This window comes from Mauremys reevesii, linkage group 4 (genome assembly GCF_016161935.1).
Source record: "Mauremys reevesii isolate NIE-2019 linkage group 4, ASM1616193v1, whole genome shotgun sequence".
NCBI classification, from domain to species: Eukaryota; Metazoa; Chordata; order Testudines; family Geoemydidae; genus Mauremys; species Mauremys reevesii.
In genome coordinates this window covers 88,528,660-88,548,302 of record NC_052626.1, presented here as the reverse complement: position 1 = coordinate 88,548,302, position 19,643 = coordinate 88,528,660, and the positions used below count along the sequence as shown (strand labels likewise).

Below are 19,643 nucleotides of genomic sequence, written 5' to 3'. Positions count from 1 at the left end.
CCATGGAATCTCAACTTAGTCCTTTCTAAGCTCATGGGGGGCCCCCGTTCAAGCCCCTGGCTACCTGCTTCCTCCTCCACCTTTCCTGGAAGGTGGCATTCCTGGTGGCCATCACCTTGGCCAGAAGGGTATCTGAGCTGAGGGCTCTCACTTCGGAGCCACCATACACTGTGTTTCACAAAGACAAGGTGCAGCTTTGCCCACATCCTAAGTTCCTCCCAAAGGTGGTTTCACAATTCCATCTGGACCAGGACATTTGTCTGCCAGTGTTTTTTCCCAAACCCCATGCGGACCCGAGTCACCGCAGCCTGCACACCCTCGATGTCCGCTAAGTGTTGGCATTCTATTTGGAGCGCATCAAGCCCTTTCATAAAGCCGCGCAGCTGTTCGTGGCCATAGCTGAGCAGAGGCAAGACCTTCCGGTGTCAGCACAGCGAATCTCGTCGTGGATTATGGACCGCATTGGGGCGTGTTATGACCTCGCTGGTGTCCCAGCTCCAGCGGTCATGGCCCACTCAACCAGCGCGCAGGCAGCTTCCGCGGCCTTCCTGGCACAGGTTCCAATCCAGGAGATCTGCAGGGTGGTCACCTGGTCATCGGTGCACACCTTTACGACCCACTACATGGTGAACCAGCAGGCACAGGAGGACGCGGCAGTAGGCAGGGCGGTCCTCTGATTGTCTCATGACTCCTACCCTCCTCCAAAGATAAGCTTGTAATTCACCTAATGTGGAATGGACGTGAACAAGCACTCAAAGACGAAAGAATGGGTACTTACTTTTTCGTAACTGTTGTTCTTCGAGATGTGTTGTTCATGTCCATTCCACCACCCACCCTCCTACCCCTCTGTTGGAGTCGCCGGCAAGAAGGAACTGGAGGGGGTCGGGCCAGCGGGGGTATATATAGACGGCGCAGTGACGCCACTCTGGCAGGGGACCCACCGGGAGCCGCTAAGGGAAAAAGTTTCTGACACTCACGCACGCAGCACGCGCACACCTAATGTGGAATGGACGTGAACAACACATCTTGAAGAACAACAGTTACGAAAAGGTAAGTAACCGTTCTTTCCAATATTAGCAATATAATCTGTTCCATATAGATTGAGAAGAGGCAAAACTGTTGGGTATATTGTTAGCAATCAGGTTGGCTACATCATCTTACCTGAAAAATTCAGATAAAGCTCCATGAGGCCACTGCTTTTGCACAGATTTTTACGGTAACCAATTAGTGCTGAACTGTATATGTGACCAGCCCCTCCCATCGTTTTTTGCACTGATTTTTTAGCATGTCCTATTGCTGGCAGAAAGGAAGGTGCATACCAGGAAATCCTGACTTACACTGTGAAGGATTTCATGTAAACAAAATGAACAATGAGGATGACAGATGCATGCTTAATAATATGGTCATCTGGGAATTAACTTACTTGCACAACAGAGTTACTCTCCAGCCAGCTTGATTAGTTTTCATTTCTATATATACAAGTGATAACATGAATACTAGTAACAACTTGCTTTGCATAAGACAGAGTTGAGCCAAACCCAGAGGAATGTTTCTTTACCTTCACCGCAGACTGAGGGCATAGATGAAATGGAATCCTGATCCAAACCACCTCTGCTTTAGTTTTGCTTTTGCAAAAATCAAGAACTCCCTTTTTTTGCCTGTCTCCAGTTAGTTTTAGTATCCTAAAGTGTAAGCTCTTCAGAAACTCTCATAACTGATTCTAGTTTGAAGTTGGTCTTTATTAATGTATGTGTCAAAAAGAAGCTGCTCTTGAACAGCTTTAGCTTTGAGGCATGCCACTTTTAAAAATTAAGAATATAGATGCTGCCAGCTAATATTGTTCATTGTTTTGCTTGTATTTCAGGTCTCTGTCTGTTCCATATGCCTACCAGTGCTGTGCATTTTGGGGTTGTGACTCTTATTTGAACTCTAACATTGAAGATTCCAGCCACCACGATCAGAGTGTGTTGATAGATCATGATAGAGGTGAGTGCTCCATTGTACTAGGTGTTCCGCTGCATTGCATAAGTTAGGCCAGACCAGGCAGATAATTATGTTTTCCAACAAACAGATGTAGCAACTCATTTAAAGACTTATTATATGAGAACCTGCTACAAAATAGTTGGCTCTTTGTGATCCAATTCCTATTTCCAAACAGGTGGGATGAGTCTGCTTGGCTAACATAGGCTTTTCCTTGTTTCAGTTAGAAAATAAATTTTTCTTCCATTGTATTAAATTGGCAGGGTCAGTTATCTTGCTATTCACTTGCTTCCCAGAGCACTCGCTGAGACCAGCAGGATATTTCTTAGAATCTCCATCTCCCTTTAGAGACAGGGTCTGAACTGTGAGTTCAATCCCTCGTTTCAAGTTTCCAAGTTTTCCTCTTGATATGGGCTCGGCCTGCCTTGGCTTAAAGCAGTAGTTCTCAACCTTTCTTACTCCTGGGACCCAAAGTCCATCTGAATTTCTTTTCCAGGAGCCAGCCAGATCCCACAATTCTTTGTGGGCACTAAGGATTGTGGCATGCCAAGAACCCATGCCTGTATGTTGTAGTAGGGAGTGCTGAGTGTGGAGGGCAAGGGAGGAGAGGGGTTGCTGGTGGGAGTGCATCTCCCAACTCTTTCCCCCACATAGCATTCATCTCAGGGGCCCGGTAGTACTGTACAGGGACGGGGGTAAAAGAGGGGAGAAACAAGATGTAATGGAATTAATGCAGGCATGGAGCAACAGCAGGAAGAAGGGAGTGAGTGGCCTGTTCCTTCCCCTTCCTTTCTTGAACTCCTTTTGGGTCCTAGCATCCATGGGATTTGTCTTGGGGATTTTCGCAGAGTTCCTTAAGTCCCTCCAGAACAAAATAGAATCTAAATTTGTGTGTGTGGGTGTGTGGGTGTGTAAAATAGCATTCAGCATATATAATCCCCAGAGAATGGAGTTAATTGCTTTAGATTTAATTATTTAAAAATTCTTGGATGCTCAATTAGGTGGTTTAAAAAAAATAGTATCTGGTTAAAAAATATTTGAAAAAAAATGAAACTCGTACTACTTCAGGACTAAAATTCCTGCCTTTACTCAGCTACAGCAGATGCAGATGTTCCAAACACTGATGAGAATGAAGAACTGGGTCAGACAATTATTCATTGTACACCCACGACAGGTAATTAAAACAACCACTTTAGTTATACTCTGAACTTCTAGCCTTTCATTGTGCTTTAGGTATCTACTGAATTATGTCTCTAATTCCTCGTGGTCCCCGTGTTTGCACAATCCTGCAGTGCTTGGGTGAAACTCCCACTGACGTCAGTGGTATCTTTGGATAAGTAAATACCATAGAACTTGGCCCAGTTTAGCACTGTAGTAGAGATCCATGCTGGAAAAAGTCCAGGTGTGATTCCCAAGCTCAGTGCACAGAGTCTTAGCCTCTACATTTAGAGTGGACAGTATTTATTGTCCTTTAATGCTTTGGACCAACTCTCCACTTTAGCAGAGCATCCAAACTGTTCCAGCTATAAAGGGTTGCAGTGCTTGTGGAGTTGCCAAAATTCTCTGATATTACAAAGGAACACCACAGACAGCTTCCATTGCTACTCTTCCTGCCCAGCTATCTTCCTGCTCCATAGCAGCTACTCCTTCCTTATTAGGTCACCCAGAAGGCTCAGACATATGACTGAAGCCGCTGCCCACTACAGACCTGCTGAGAACCATTGCACATTGTTCCAGCCAGCTAATATGTCTCCTACCATGTACTTGCCACCTTCCCATTCCCCTCCCATCCCTCAGCTTCCCTGCACAGAGGCATACTGCCAAGGCAATTGCCACAGGATGGAGAGGGGCCTGCACCTGTTTTATCTCTGCCTCTCATGGCAATATTCTGAATCCATTATTCGGATTCACCAGACTGGCTTTTGCCTTTTGTGCCAGCTTCTGTTTTCGTATGTGGAAAACAGAACCCTCCTCCCCCCCCATTGCACATAATCTCTTCCCAGGGGGATTTTTTCTGTCTGAGTGGTAGAGATAGCCACTAGCATATCCTAAAGCTGTTAGAAAATGATTTGCAAATTTGTCTTGGAAATATTGAATTCCCTTTCCATCAGCACTATTTGTTCCCTTTTTCTTTTCCTAAGCAGTATGTAGTTTTTACCTTAAAGTAGTATTCTTATTAACATTAGTATGTTCATGTGATTTTGAAAATAATTATTCAGTGAAGAATCTACTACTTGGGAATGCCTGCAAGAAAGGGAAATTTGTCAGCTGTTTTGGTTGGTCTGTTTTCTAATGATCCAACTGTACCATTACGTAAACTGATTTCCCTCAGTGCAGAAGAACATGTTGATTTTTGTCTTGGCTATAAACTAGAGGCAAGATTAAATTCTGCTGGGTTCTGAAACAGAGTTCAAAAAGGCAGTTAAGACCTTGAGGGGGTTTTTGCACTGACCTTTGATTGATTTGCACAATAACTGTTTCACTCAGTTTGGGGAAGTCTGTACCTACTGTGTGGTCTTGGGGCCATTTGTGTCCCTTGATGCTCTAAATTGGGGTTATCTTGTGCTAGCTGGATCAGCCTCCAGCAGCTTTTCACCAGCTCAAGATGGTAGCACCATCTGCCCACGCCCCTTCTTGCCCTAGAAGTTTCACTGCACCCAGGGGCCACTGGCACGGGGCATAGAACTGGGGCCACCTGAGATTCCCCATATGCAAGAGGGATTGCTACTTACGATGTTTAGTGTAGGTTTCAGTGCTTGGGACACCGTGAGGGCCAAGGCCCATCACATTGGTAAACAAAGTTTTTGAGGACTCCAAGAGTATTACTTTACATATATAGGTAAATAAATAAATACAGAGAGAGAGAGAGCGCACATCTTATTGACTTTCAAAATGCACTAGATACATTCATTAAATAACCTTCATGACATCCATGTGATCTCCTATAGGAGTTCATGTGGAGGGGATTTGAGGGAGTGTGGGAGCAATGATGCTGCTTAAGCTCATTCTCTTTCCTTGTGACAGATTTATGGTTTAAGTTGATTTACCTCTCATTTCTTCATCTCCATGGCAAAAAATGTAGAGTATAATTTTCTTCTGTGACTTCCCCAAAGTAACCCAGTGTGTCACTTGCAGGGCTGGGAACAGAAAACTTGTGGTGAAATCCTGCCCCTGTTTAAGTAAATAAATTGAGTTTGTTGGCTTTTTTCAAAACTGTTTCCTTGTAACTTTTTTTTTTTTTAAAGAAACAACATTGACAACTTAAAGTAATCCAGAGCTATTCCAAAGGAGTGTTTGTGAATTGCATATTACAGGAACTTGGTGTTTTTGTTTTTTTTGTTTATTTTATAAAGAGTGGGGCAAATTTTTCAGGATAGATTTGAACAGCAAAATGTTTCAATTTCTTTGTACCAATGTGTTTATAAAAAGTATGGAGGTAAAAATAAAAGTTATTTAGGTGACCCTAATAAAAGCTCTATTGAGTAGCAGAAAGACAATTAGGGTTTAATTATTTATTTTGTTTACACAACTATTCCTGAGTGACCATTCTTCCTAGTAATTATCTCTTCAGGCTTAATTAATTCGTAAATAGCTTCAGCAGCACAGTTTACTTTCAACTGACCTATTTAGGAGTTCACATGAGTGCTGCTGTTCCAGAAATAATGAGTTCTGTGCTTGTAATAGTGCTTAATTATGCAAGATTTTCAGTGCTATTTTATTTTTCTTAATTCCTTATCCTTTTTGTTGTGTTTCTTCTAGGTGCTTTTAAGCCCTGTGAATATTTACTGGGAAGCTGGATGATTCGACTTACAGTCTGGTTTATTTTTCTGGTTGCCTTGTTCTTCAACCTGCTTGTCATGTTAACGATATTTGCATCTTGTACTCCATTGTCTTCCTCCAGACTGTTTATAGGCCTGATTTCTGTCTCTAATTTATTTATGGGAATCTATACTGGTATATTAACTTTCCTGGATGCAGTCTCTTGGGGAAGATTTGCTGAATTTGGCATATGGTGGGAGACTGGCAGTGGTTGTAAAGTTGCTGGGTTTCTTGCAGTCTTTTCATCAGAAAGTGCCATTTTTTTCCTGATGTTGGCAGCTGTTGAACGAAGCTTCTCTGCAAAAGAGATAATTAAAAATGGGAAAAGCAATCACCTAAAACAATTCCAAATTGCTGCAATTTTTGCTTTCCTGTGTGCTATGGTAGCTGGATGCTTACCACTTTTCCATAAAGGGGAGTATTCAGCCTCACCGCTCTGCTTGCCCTTCCCCACTGGAGAAACACCTTCACTAGGGTTTACAGTAACTTTAGTGCTCCTAAACTCATTAGCATTTTTGCTAATGGCTATTATCTATACTAAACTTTACTGCAACTTGGAAAAAGAGGATTTGTCAGAAAACACACAATCCAGCATGATTAAGCATGTTGCTTGGCTAATCTTCACCAACTGCATCTTTTTCTGTCCTGTTGCATTTTTCTCATTTGCACCACTGATCACCGCAATCTCTATCAGCCCTGAAATAATGAAGTCTGTTACTCTAATATTTTTCCCATTACCTGCTTGTCTGAATCCAGTCCTATATGTTTTTTTCAACCCAATGTTCAAGGAAGACTGGAAATTACTTAGACGGCATATCACCCAAAAAAATGGAGCAGTGGCAATTGCTGTCAATACTCAAGGTGGCTGTGTGACACAGGATTTCTACTATGACTGTGGCATGTATTCACATTTGCAGGGTAACCTTACCATGTGTGAATGTTGTGAATCACTTCTTTTATCCAAACCTGTACCATGCAAACACTTAATAAAATCACACAGTTGTCCTACACTGGCAGTGGTGCCTTGCCAACGGCCAGATGGGTATTGGTCAGACTGTGGCACACAGTCTGCCCATTCTGATTATGCAGATGAGGATGACTCTTTTGTGTCGGACAGTTCAGACCAAGTGCAGGCCTGTGGTCGCGCATGTTTCTATCAAAGCAGAGGATTCCCTTTGGTTCGTTATGCCTACAATATACCAAGAATTAAAGACTGAAAGGCTTTGCTGTAAGCTGTTCTCATAAGGAAGAAGTACAATGTTTCGTAGACCATACCTGTTCTGACCTTTCAACCAGGAAGCACTTTTGTAATCATTGTGTGGTGTCACTTGTAAAGAAGGGAAGTGGGCAGTAAATTTCTTGAGCCATACATTTTTTTGGGGGGGGAGGGGGAAAGTTGCCAACTGTAAATAATGGGTGAACCAAATCTTGTAACCCAATATTTTTATTCTTTCCAAGCAATACTGGTTTCTTTTATACAGTTTTTATGTGCTAAAGGTCTGTTTCCATGTTGAACTCCAATTGTATTTTGCTTCTACTGTTGTGTGAGGCAAGTTCTATCAATCTTTCTGGTTAAGCACAATATAAGGGACAGCTGTTAATATTAAGAAATTATTTTTAAATGTGATTTTCTATAATTAAGAAAAAATTGTTGCTAGCTTTGTATAGTATTTTCAGCATTAATCTCAGGATGACTTACTGCAGGGCCAAAAGAAGGGACTACGTCTCCCATACAGAACTGTGAGAGAAATATAGGTATAACATTTTTGTTTTTTATATTTCAAACTAAGATTTGATCTTAATAAGATAACTATTTTTTATTTTAAAAAATCTTTTATCATCCCTCAAGATCTGCAGACTGTATGAAATAAGAATATTAACAGTTGTCGGGAGTGGTAGAACTGAATATCAAGTATCAGAGGGGCAGCTGTGTTAGTCTGGAACTGTAAAAAGCGACAGAGTCCTGTGGCACCTTATAGACTAACAAAAGTATTGGAGCATAAGCTTTCGTGGGTGAATACCCACTTCTGTTAGTCTATAAGGTGCCACAGGACTCTTTGTCACTTTTTACAGAACTGAATATGGTTTTCAGTGGAGACACCACTGCTTCAGGTGAAAACCATAGTACCATTCCTCAGTATTATGTAAGGTCATACTACCAGAAGGAATTACCATGGGCTAAACAGTGTGTATCGTCAGTGCTGTCTAAGTATGAGCTTAGCATGCTTATTTAGGAAGAGAGAGAGAAGCTAAAATATTTTGCAGCCCTATTCACTGCTTATACACACAATGATGTCTCTGAGCATCTTGAGACTTTACCAAAAGGGGTGGCAATGAAAAGCAGTTTTGCAATATAGAAACTTCTGCATCTCTGCCAATTATTTTTCTCGGAGTAAAGTACAATGTGGTGAGATGGACTAATCTTCATGTAAATTGGTGAATAAATTTAAAATTTTCTTAAGCATCTAAGACCCAAGTATCACTTAATTACCATCAATTATCCTTCAATCTGTACTTAGTGTGAAGTTTGATCAACATAAAGTTATGAATGCATGATCAAAGTAATTATAGAGGTTTCTTGAACAATATGCTGAATCAATAGCAAATCCACTGCCATACCAGTTATTCTGGAAATGTTCTTGTTAAGATTTAAGCTAGATTGCTGTTTTGAGACTTAAACTGTACATACTGTGCATATAATGAATTTTTATCTTTGTATTGTAAATTATTTGATAGAACACATGATGGGAAATACGGCTTCAGTTCATTTTTGTTAATTAAAGCTACCTCCTAAAATATAGTGGCTGCCAGTAATTGTGGTTTATATACTTTTTTTGCATTGTAAATAGACATGGTTGTACATTGTCACTGTAATAAAACAGAATCCTTGTATATCAAATCATGTAGTTTGTACTAAATATTGGGAGGGTTTCATTTACATTATGCTGTAATTTTTGTAAGCCAAACTATTCAAGTAAAAACAAACAAAAACAAAAAAGAAAACGATCCCAGAGTTTTAGCTTTCTTATAGTTATACTCATAAATATTTCATCTTAAATTGGCATGGAGTGTCTCAGTAAAAGCAAATAAAGCCAACATGGATATTGCTAGAAATCACACTACTTAAAAAATGCATAAGATCTTGGAAAAGTTCCAGATGCACAAAATCAGCATGGGACGTTATGCTCATAAATATGGTGTCTGATACAATGTATTACATATGGTTGAAGTTTTGGAAAGAGATGTGCCAACAGAATAAGAGAGTTGCCAGTTTAAATGTGAATTTATGAACTAAACTTAATGCTGTAGACGGCAGTAGGTTAAAGTGTTTGGCTTTTTACAAAGCACTCTTCATTGTGAAGTATAGAATTTAAGCCCAAAGGTACTTGTACATTTTTAGTATGACTTGAAAGATCATCCAGATGCTAAATATTTATTTTTTTAAAACCCATCATTTCATTGCCAAGATGCACTTTTTTTGAGCCACTATTATGTGAGAGATGCACAATCTGTTTAACATTCCTTCTGTTGGAAATGTAGAGGCAGTTAAATAACTGAAGTATATGTAGCTACTTTCAGCTCTATTTGAAAAGAGGAAAATAAATTTCAAATGGAAAAATACAATCAGTAGGGAAAGAAAAACTATCAAGCTTCCAATAGGACAGTGGTTCTCACATTTTTGTACTGGTGACCCCTTTCACATAGCAAGCCTCTGAGTGAGACACTCCCCCACTCCCCTTATAAATTAAAAACACTTTTTTATAAATTTAACACCATTATAAATGCTGGAGGCAAAGCGAGGTTTGGGGTGGAGACTGACAGCTCACGACCCTCCATGCAATAACTTCATGACCCCCTGAGGGGTCCTGACCCTCAGTTTGAGAACCCCTGCAATAGGGTATAGAGCAAAAAAGTGTTTTTTTTTAAATCAGTCTTTATTAAATATTGATACCTTTCTTTAAAGTGTTACTAAAATAGTCAGATACTGTTAGGGTGACCAGATAGCAAGTGTAAAAAATTGGGATGGGGGGTGGGGAGTAATAGGAGCCTATATAGGAAAAAGCCCCAAATATCGGGACTGTCCCTATAAAATCGGGACATCTGGTCACCCTAGATACTGTTGATATGTTAATGTTTTAAACCCTGGAAAATATTGGCTTGTAATGTGCTTGTTAATTGTGACTGTGACTTAATGGGTGATTGTTAATTGTATTCCTCACAGTTTATTCCAAAGCTAGCCAACATAAAATAGGTTCTTTCTTACCATCAGAGAGCGATAGAAGCAATATTCCCCTGAAGTCACTTCCTTGAGAAAGAGGGCTGCAAAACTGAGCTGGGGCCCAACGCCACCAACACAAGATAAAGGTGGCAGGTGTGGGCTTGCACAGGAGAACTTGGAGAAGTCCAGTTAAACGGTAGGAAAGGCCTGTCAACAATGTCCTATGCCTCACAAGTTCATTGAAGTAGTAATGCTCAATGCTAGAACCACCACAGGATAGGTACAGGAAAAACCACCAATAGAGAATACAGCTGTCAGCATCCACTCTCCAAAAGTGGCATCTTGTGACTCCCCTATTCCCTATAATTATATGAAGAAGTGAATATAATGACACATGGGTCTGACATAGTTCTAGCAAGTAACTTACTTTTTTCAGTCAAGTAAAAATTACTTACATAATTAATGTTCCTGAAGGTTTCTCCTGATAACAATAGATTCCTGACAGAAGTTTTGAACTTAAAGTAATTGAAATCCTAGGAAATTAAACCCTTCTTGGTTCCTGCAGGAAACAGAACAAACAGATCACCTGATTTTTCTAACCCTTCCCATTACTTTGAGACAGACTTAAAACCATCCTCACAGCAAGGCTAAGGATGAGAGTTTTTTTCTAAATCCTGCCAAATATGAGCACCGAGAGAAGTCCCACAAAGAAAATGGAACCTAGCCTGCCAGAAAGAACTCACCCAATATGCAAGATGCAGGAAAACAATTGAGCTGGGTCATCTATCCATTACATTCTATAGGTGTAGTGACAGAACAAGAACTTCGGCTATTTTTCTTGTCTCCTGCCAGTGGGGGGTACCTTTGTTTAGACTCATAGGATACTGAAGAAAGAAACTGCTAAATCTTTTATGTAATAAGGTATCCACTTAGAAATAACTTTTTATGTTCACTTTTAGTTAATTTTATTTGTTTTAAAAAATGTATTAAAAGGCAAAAAAAATAGGCATTCCCATTTTGGGTGCTTACTAAAATCAGTTACTTCAAATATTTTGGCAGTTCACTGTTGTGCATGAGTGATCACCTGGAGTTTAAAATCTGTAACTGGGAGTCCATTCCTGCAGACTTCATGCAGTTATTCCTTCAATGGAAGTTTTACACGAGTAACGTCTGTAAGCCCATGCTTTTCTAAAAACATTTAAAATATTAACATAGATCAAAGACAAAAATGGGTTTTTGTATTATGCTTTTTTAAAAAATTAATCTCAAACACTAGTTTAACCTGCAGAATTCAATCCATGTACAAATGTTGTTTTTGATGTAGGGCCATTTTTGCAGTTTAAGTGATATACATTTTCATACATAAAAGTCTCAAGTTGTCAATTACATCCCTTAAATTTTCAGTTCTAGCTGCACCCTTCCAGCTGAATCTCCTGTGTTCAATTTTGTAATTATAAATACATTTATCAGAATTGTACACAAATCCTTTTATGTCTAACTTCTCTCACTTTCTTTTGACTTTATTGAACAGTTTTTTACCAGCCTTCTGTTCTAATTTGCAGGCTAATACTTTTTAATTAACCAAAATATGTATAGTTTTCTTCAGAAGCTTATCCATAGCTCAAATACCATACTCTCAATTTAATTATATATTTTTTTAATTGTCTAGGTGCTTTGATCTCTTACTGATAGCTTCCAAGTTTCAATTTTAATTTTATTTTTTGGCTGGAGGTTTTTTTAGTCAGTTTTATACAGTAGAATCTTATTAATTTCCACTAAAGACTGGGACACCTGTTGCTAATGACTGAATTTTATAAAATTTAGTGAATGAAAAAAATTGAAAAGAGGATACTGCATCATATTATTTTTTGTAAATTGTAGAGGCATTCATACACCATAATGACTTAGATGTGGATGAGTTTGTTTTAATGTATTAAAGGTATTTTATATTAAATGAGATGTTATAGATTTTGTAAATGAAATATACTGCTGCATTTACTATACAATCTTTGTTTTGAGTTGGAGATAGAGTAGACTATCTTGTGTCTGGGTAGATAAGCAGAGTTCTACTATATCAAAATATGATGTTTCATTGGGTTGTCAAGCCACAGGGCACTAACTGCATTTTACTCTGAAATGCTCAATCTAACCATATGATCTGTTCTAAAAAAATGAACCATATTGTTAATTGGAGTTTTTACTCCAATTAGATGATCATTCAAGTGAAGACTTGTTGCAAAGGGAAAAAAGGGCCACATGGTTGACTGATTGATGGTGACCTCTAGATAATGCAATTAGACAATTTTGGCATGAGCATATAGATTGAGGATACATCTACGTTGTAATAAAAGACCTGGGGCATGGCCACAGCTGGGGGTCAGCCAACTTGGGCTCAGACTGCAGCTAAAAATTTCAGCATACACATTGGGGCTCGGGCTAGGCCCCACAAGGGGGGATGGCTCTCAGAGCCAGGATGCAGCCGAGGCCTGAACGTCTACACTGCAACTTTTAGTCCCGCAGCCCAAGTACAAGTCAATTGACTTGGGCTCTGAGATTCTGTGCCATGGATTTTTTTTTACTGCAGTGTAGACATACCCTTGGGATGAAATCCTGACTCACTGAAGTCAATGGGAGTCTTGCCATTGATTTCAGTGGGACCAGGATTTTACTCTGAATATTCCATACAGATTCCTTCAGAATTTTCCCACAAAAGAAAGAAATTCTCCCCATCTTTAGGCTACTCCCATTGCAATGGAAAGAAATTTTAAATATACCAGTGTGGAAGAATGAGGAATGCTAAAACACACTATAATTAAGGTCCCCAAAATTCCACAGCCTCTGGAAAAATATGACCAAAAAGAACTAAAAGCAGCCAATACATCTTCACGAAGGTAGACACTTGCAGAGTGGGCCCATCAGCGCCTGGTCTGCTCGGGTGATGGGTATGAGGCAAGGTGGCTTTCTCCCTGGCTCAAAGGACTGCTGTTCCTCCCTTTGTTGGGAAACTCTGCAGATTTAAGGACCAAATACTAAATCTGTAGATTTGTCTGAGAGTGGTGAAAATGAACAGATTAGACAGCATAATTTTACACCAAAATATACGGACAGTCAAAAAATGGAATATATGGAATTTAAAATTTTTAGATGTATTGAGAAGATTTAGAAGAAGATTTTCAAGATTTAGACATATTTCCTGGTATTGAGAATCTATTTAAATCAATATAAAATGTGAATTTAATGTTTCCTTTTATCAGATGCAGCTAAGAATAAATTGTCTACATTATTTTAACTTCATGCTGCTTTTGGTGAAATATGATGAACTGCGATCATATCTTTTCCCTCCATTTTTGTTAATTTGCATGATAATTCAGAAACAATATTTTGGTTAATTGGGAAGTCTGTATATAGTTCTAGATTCTTCAGACAGATCCACAGAAAGAAAATATGAATGCTATAATGTCTTGAGTCTTGAAGTGGTAAACAGATAGCATGTTTTTTTAATTTGCCAAATTGCAAGTTTAAATAAGGATTAATACATATGAAACTCAGCCAAAAGAAATTTTTAGTCTAAATTGACTACTTCTGCTGTGTGTAAATCATCATGATCTTCTACGAATGAGATTAATGCCTACTTATATTTTTAATTTTTTATGCTATTAAGAGAATGAGAAAGGGTTTATTTTTTATAACAATTTAATGTCTTATTTAGTCTTTATTAGTCTTTATTTAGTGTCAACATGGTAATAAATGCTGTTGTTCATAAATATTTTAGTTGCTTGTTTATTTCCCCTTTCTTCCCTTATTCACGGGAAGTTTTTTTCTTAACTGTTATTTTGTGTATGATTATTTAGTAGCATATATTTTCTAGTATCTAATAAAGACTTTTTCAGTTTTTCTAAGTAACTTTCAGTAGTTGTAATTAAAAATTTGTAAATTTTAAAAAATAAGTAATAGAAAAGATATGTAAGTAATAAGCAGCCTGATCTTACAGGGTTTGAGTCAAAGCCCACTAGTCCACAAAAAGATATAACATAATCAAATCACCAAAAGAGACGTCTCCTTAGTGAATGCCTCCTGGAACAGGGATTTAGGGTATGTCTGTATCACAGATGCAACAGCAGCACAGCAACAGTGCTGTAGTGCCTGAGTGTAGATACTTGATACAGCACCAGAGAAGGGTTTTTCAATCATTGTAGTTAAACCATGCCCTTGGGAGGCAGTAGCTAGGTTGACAGAAGAATTCTAGTGGTGTCTGTACTGGGACTTATGTCGACTTACCTGTCTCTCAGGATGTGAATTTTTCACACAGGCAAGTGACGGACCTAGGTTGGACATGAGTTTTAGATGAAGACCAGGCCTTAAATTATCATTACAGCTACATTTCAATGATGATTTTGTAAATTTCATAGAGCTATAGGCCAGAAGGAACCATTAGTTAATCTAGTCTGGCTACCTTTTATATCACAGGCCATTCAATTTCACCAAATATTTCTCTATTGAGCCCAATGACTTTAGGTAGACTAAAGCCAGGGGTGGCTGCAGGCACCAGCATGCCAAGCACGTGCTTGGGGCGGCAAGCCACTGGGGGCGCTCTGCCGGTCGTGCCTGCGGGACCAGGCTCTGCAGGCATGCCGCTGAAGGCAGCCTGCCTGCCATGCTTGGGGCGGCAAAATGCCTAGAGCCGCCCCTGACTAAAGCATTTCAGTCCTCAGGAGTCTAAATTATTGTGTGCCATAGGCAGAGGACAGGAGAGACCAAGGTGCCACCAATATCTGAGGCCCCTGCAATGGCAGGGAATAGATAAGGAAAATGTCTGGATGATCCTAGCATGTGATCCTCACTGCATGCTGCTGCAGCAGACTGGGGGGGGGGGGGGGAACCCAAGGTCCTAGCCAATCTGACTTGGAGGCAAATTCCTTCACAATCCCAAACTGGGCAACCAGTTTGATCCTGAATGTGTGAGCAAGACATATCAGCCAAGCTTCTAAAAAAGAGAATTTTCTCCATCATTTCAGACCAGTGACCCACACTGCCCAATATCCTATCTCCAGCTGTGGCAAATCTCTGATGCTTCAGAGGAAGGTGAAAAAACAACAAAGCACAACCCATAATACATCTGGTCAATTGTGCTTTGGGGGAAAAAGATTCTTTCCTGATCCCTGCAGAATGCTGGCTGTAGCCCTGAAACATGAGATTTAATTACAGCTCTGCATTAAGACAATAGCTGTAAGTTTTTTTGAGCAAATTGAGGGAAAAGCCCTTAAGACCCACCTAGCAGGATCAACAACCTACAAGGGGTGCCAGGACCAGGTCACACTCTGCCCACCAGAGACACTCACAAGAGGTGGAGTGTCCCTTGTCACAAGGACACTTGAAAGGGTTCTGGGCACCACCAAAATTTCTACAAACCTGCTACCTCTGCCGGGAAGTGCTGGTGCACCATACCGGGGTGGACCGGCTTCCTGAGGCAGCAATTTAAAAGGCTGGATCCCAGGACCCTTTAAATTGCTGCAAGAGTCCTGCTGCCAGAGCCATGAGATAGTGGGGCTCAGGTGGCGATTTAAAGGGCCCACGGCTCCTGCCGCTGCTACCGCCCTGGGCCCTTTAAATCGCCGCTGGAGCCCCACTGCCGCTACCCCAGGGCTCCGAGGACAATTTAAAGGGCCCGGGCCCTTTAAATAGCTCCCGGAGCCTTGGCGTAGCGGCAGCAGAGCTCTGGTGGCTACTGAAAGGGTTCGGGGCTCCCGCTGCCTCTATCTCCCCGGGCCCTTTAAATAGCCCCCGGAGCCCTGCCGCTGCTACCCCAGGGCTCCAGCAGCAGGGCTCTGAAGATGATTTAAAGGGCCCTGGAGGGTAGTGGCAGCAGGAGCCCTGGGGCTCCGTCAGCAATTTAAAGGGCCCGGGGCTCCGCTGTGGTAGCAGCAGCTAGAGCCCCGGGCCCTTTAAATTGCCTCATTTAAATTACCCCCAAACCCCAGGGCTCCCAGCCACCTCTGCAGCTGGGAGCTCGGGGTGATTTAAAGGGCTTGGGGCTCCCAGCTGCTGCTACCATAGCCCTAGCCCCAGGCCCTTTAAATCCTGATTTAAAGGGCCTGGGGATTTAAAGGCTCCACCTCTTCCAGTGGAGGCCACTCCCCTCCTCTGGATTTCGGAGTACCAGCAAGTCCTTTAAGTTACTTTCACCCCTGCCTGCAAGGCAAACTAAGGGCTGGCAGAGTCTAGAGGATATGTTTTTGGTGGGTAAAAGGCTGGTGGGATTAGGTTGCTGACACCCAGTTAAATCTCCTTCTTACTGCAGGCAGGTACCTTAACAAGGTGACTCTCAGTCCTGGATACCCTTGGAACCATCACTATTAGACCATTCAAATGCTTGCTTCCTACCACTTCCTTCAATTATAGGCATGTTAAACTCTGAAATTTGCTAAACAACAAAGTGACACTGAGATTAGAAACACAAACACAATGACAGAAAATTTACCTTGTTAGTAAATTTAGGGGGAAAGCGCTGAAACATTCAATTGGAGGTGGAAATGTGGAAAGCAGTAATGTTGAAAAAACTACGTCTGATGGTTGGTAGCAGAAAGGGCCATTGGAATATTTTCCTGCATATATAGAGGCATATACCTAATGGAGTAGAGAGATAACAATCACTCTCAATACAGCTTTGGTGTGATCTAATCTAAAAATATTACACTTAATTCTTGGCACATCAATACAGTAAACATATTGGACTGAAGAGTTCACAGAAGAGCAACAAAGAAGAACTGATTTATGAGGAAAGATTAAAGTGCTATATATGTGTAGTGTGACTAAGAGACAATTATGCTGAAATGTAAGTGCCCAATCCTGTCTGAATGGAGTACCTTGGAATACAACTGGATCCTAATTTTATAAATAGTTAATGGGTGAAAACATCATGAAAAGAGAGAAATTATTTAAGGTAGTCCGAAGGGAGTATAGCTAGTAGTAAAGGGATGTAATTAAGAAAGGGAAAATAAAACCTGCATATTAGGAAAAATAATTCTTGAGAATTAGATCTGCTAGAGTGTGAAATAGTCTCCCAAGGGAAGTGGTGGAAGTGTGTGACGTATTTAAAACTAAATTACCGGTACATAAATCACTAGAAAATACATTATATGGAACAATCTTGCATTGACAGGGGACAGGCTGGGTGACCAAAAATTGCATAAACTCTGTTTCTTTGAAAAATATATTTTAACAATAAATATGAAATGGAGGGCAACCCTAGTTTGATATTCCACTGGTGACATTCTGAATGTTGTGGTACCTTACCAATGCCACAAAGTCCTATTTATTGACATTCTGTTAGCATTGTGTTCAAGTTAAAATACATTGGGGCCCAATCCTACAGTCCTTGTGCAGGAAAAATGTCTCAGTGTATTGCAGGATCAAACCAGATTGTGAAACTCTGCCCCCACCTGTAATGAGTATCTTGGACCAAATCATCATTGACTTCAATGGAGCTGTGCTAATTTACATCAGCTGAAGATTCTGGCTCTTTTGTATCACCAGTGGACTAAACGGACTGCAAATAATTCCATTATCCTGCAACTGTTACTCAGTTTCCAATTCTCTGGTAAGCACATGGCAGAGCAGTGTTAATGCAGAAATATGTCTAAAGAAATTGATAAGGAATTACTTGATTTTTTTCCTGCACCTTCTCTTTCATTTTGAGATCAAATGACACTAGAATGGGGTATGAACATTTAAAAGAGAGATTAAACAGTTGTGCCCAGATCTGCCCATACCAACGTGGAGGGGAGATGAGTTGCTTCTGAGGTAACCTGGGCCCCCTTGGAGAGTTCTGTGCCTAGCAGAGATGGGAATCTTCAGGCAGGAAGAGCTTTTGGTTTAAGAATCGGGCTTCTAAGGGATTTCCCCAAAATCTGCCCCAAAATCTCAGAATTTTTAATGGTGATGTGGCTGGAAGTGGTGTGCATTGAAAGTCCAAATGCATTGCAACCTGGAAATTTAATTGAAATAGACTAGAGAAGCAAGAGAGAGGGGTCGAGTCCCGATAGGTCCAAAGGGGACAGTTTTCATTATAGTCTAGATTCCTTTTGAGAAAGCTGTGGTTTTATTTTCCTGATATAAAAATGTATTTGACATGCAACTATTTTTCAAAAGGCAAAGGGAAAACTAAGCATAATGATGGGGCGACTCAAGAGGAAAATCTCAGGCTTTACAATTGCCAATTGTAGGTAGTCGTGAGACTGTGCATAGGTAGAGGGAGTAAATCCTGGCAGCATAACTCTTGTATCTTTGTCAAGCTCCAATTTTGATAATTACTTTTTCTAAATTCTCCCTATTTCAGATTAATACCATCTTTGGCCCAAATCCTGCAAACATTTATGCACATGCTTTACAATGGAACTACTCACATGTGAAGTAAGCTTTTGCAAGATCAGGGCATTTGTCATTAAAAGCTGTTTGCTGTTGAGTGGCTGTAGCATTGCTGTTCAGATCTAGCTGCATTTCAGTGGTGGATAAAGTGGTTTGTACATATTTAATACCTACCCTTGTACTTATAGGGTGGGATCCATGAAGGGACTTACGCATTGAAATATTGAGTGTCAGAGTAGCTACCTTTTTAGTGCCTAGAAAATCATACCCCATAGGTGCCTAGCTCTGCCAGTGGTCCATGATGATGTCTTCAGCTGCATAAGTCTCAGATGTAGGGCCCGAAAGCAAGCAGCTCCCTTATAACCTTTAGCCATGTGGATACAGTTCTCACACAGCATGTAGGGGGTGAAAGAATTTGAAGAGGAGCCTGCCACATCTAAGGTGACGGGCTTGATCTGGTAGCTATGCTCAGAGGGCACCTACCAGATTAGTGCCCCACATGTGGGCAATTTGTGAATTGCTCCAGGACTTGGGTGGCTGCGTATTACTAGAGGCAGTAGAATGCCTGATCAAGCAGGAAGGAGGTGCCCAGGCACCTAGAGCAAGGCTGCAGTGCATATGCCCAGCAGCAAAAAACTTAGGTGCCAAGGCAGTTTAAGTGCCTACCTGGGTGGGTGGCTGCTGAGCTGAGTTTTATGGTGTACGCTGATGCCTGAAAACAGGACTTTGGTGTCTCGGTACTTTTGTGGATTCCAATCAATGTGACTGTAGTACTTGAGGACCGAGTTACATCTCAGGCATCACGTACATGCCAGATCAGTGCTGTGTATAATTTCATGATTTTAAGGCTTGAATAGATCATTATGGTCATTTAACTGGACCTCCAGCATAACGGGGAAAGAGAATTTCATGAAGTCTCAGCAGTTGTTCCCAGGGCTAATTATTTTCACAGTGGGGAAAAACTTTCCACTTGGTTTCCGGTCTGGATCTGCCCAACGTCCAGGTTCCAGCCCCTAGTTCTAGTTCTGCTGTGGCTCGGGTAATGAGCCATCTGCTCCTCTGCCCGCTGGGCCCTGCCCGTGCCAGTCACGCCACAGCCCCCTGGCCGCCGCCCCCACTAACCCAACGCCCCGTGCCGGAGCGATCCGCGCCTGCTCGCCCGCCCCGCCCCCCTGCTGCCGCGCGCCTGCCGGGGGAGGCCGGGCACAGGGCAGCGCCCGCCCGAGCGGGGCAGCGAGGGGGGCGGAAGGGAGAAGGGGAT

At 41.1% G+C, this 19,643-nt stretch overlaps 1 protein-coding gene and 1 long non-coding RNA gene across 8 annotated transcripts in view; one reads left to right on the top strand and one right to left on the bottom strand.

Moving 5' to 3' along the window:
• LGR4 (leucine rich repeat containing G protein-coupled receptor 4) overlaps positions 1-7,807 on the top strand; it is a 138,996-nt gene extending 131,189 nt beyond the window's left edge. For both annotated transcript variants that reach the window (XM_039537593.1, XM_039537591.1), the window contains 3 exons: positions 1,865-1,986; positions 3,074-3,154; positions 5,740-7,807. In XM_039537593.1, the coding sequence (XP_039393527.1) occupies positions 1,865-1,986; positions 3,074-3,154; positions 5,740-7,016 (1,480 nt within the window). In that variant the 3' untranslated portion in view covers positions 7,017-7,807. The remainder of the gene's footprint in view (positions 1-1,864; positions 1,987-3,073; positions 3,155-5,739) is intronic.
• Positions 5,961-19,636, bottom strand: LOC120404684. Of its 6 annotated transcripts, none has more exons than XR_005598115.1 (6): positions 19,049-19,636; positions 16,497-16,642; positions 14,297-14,340; positions 10,474-10,577; positions 10,064-10,378; positions 5,964-6,096 (listed from the first exon to the last, which is right to left on the bottom strand). It is a non-coding gene; the product is annotated as an uncharacterized LOC120404684 (long non-coding RNA). The 6 variants fall into 6 exon arrangements; XR_005598116.1 differs by lacking the exon at positions 14,297-14,340 and adding an exon at positions 11,103-11,206; XR_005598112.1 differs by lacking the exon at positions 10,064-10,378 and having other exon boundaries at positions 5,961-6,096.
• Positions 19,637-19,643: the final 7 nt, after the last annotated feature.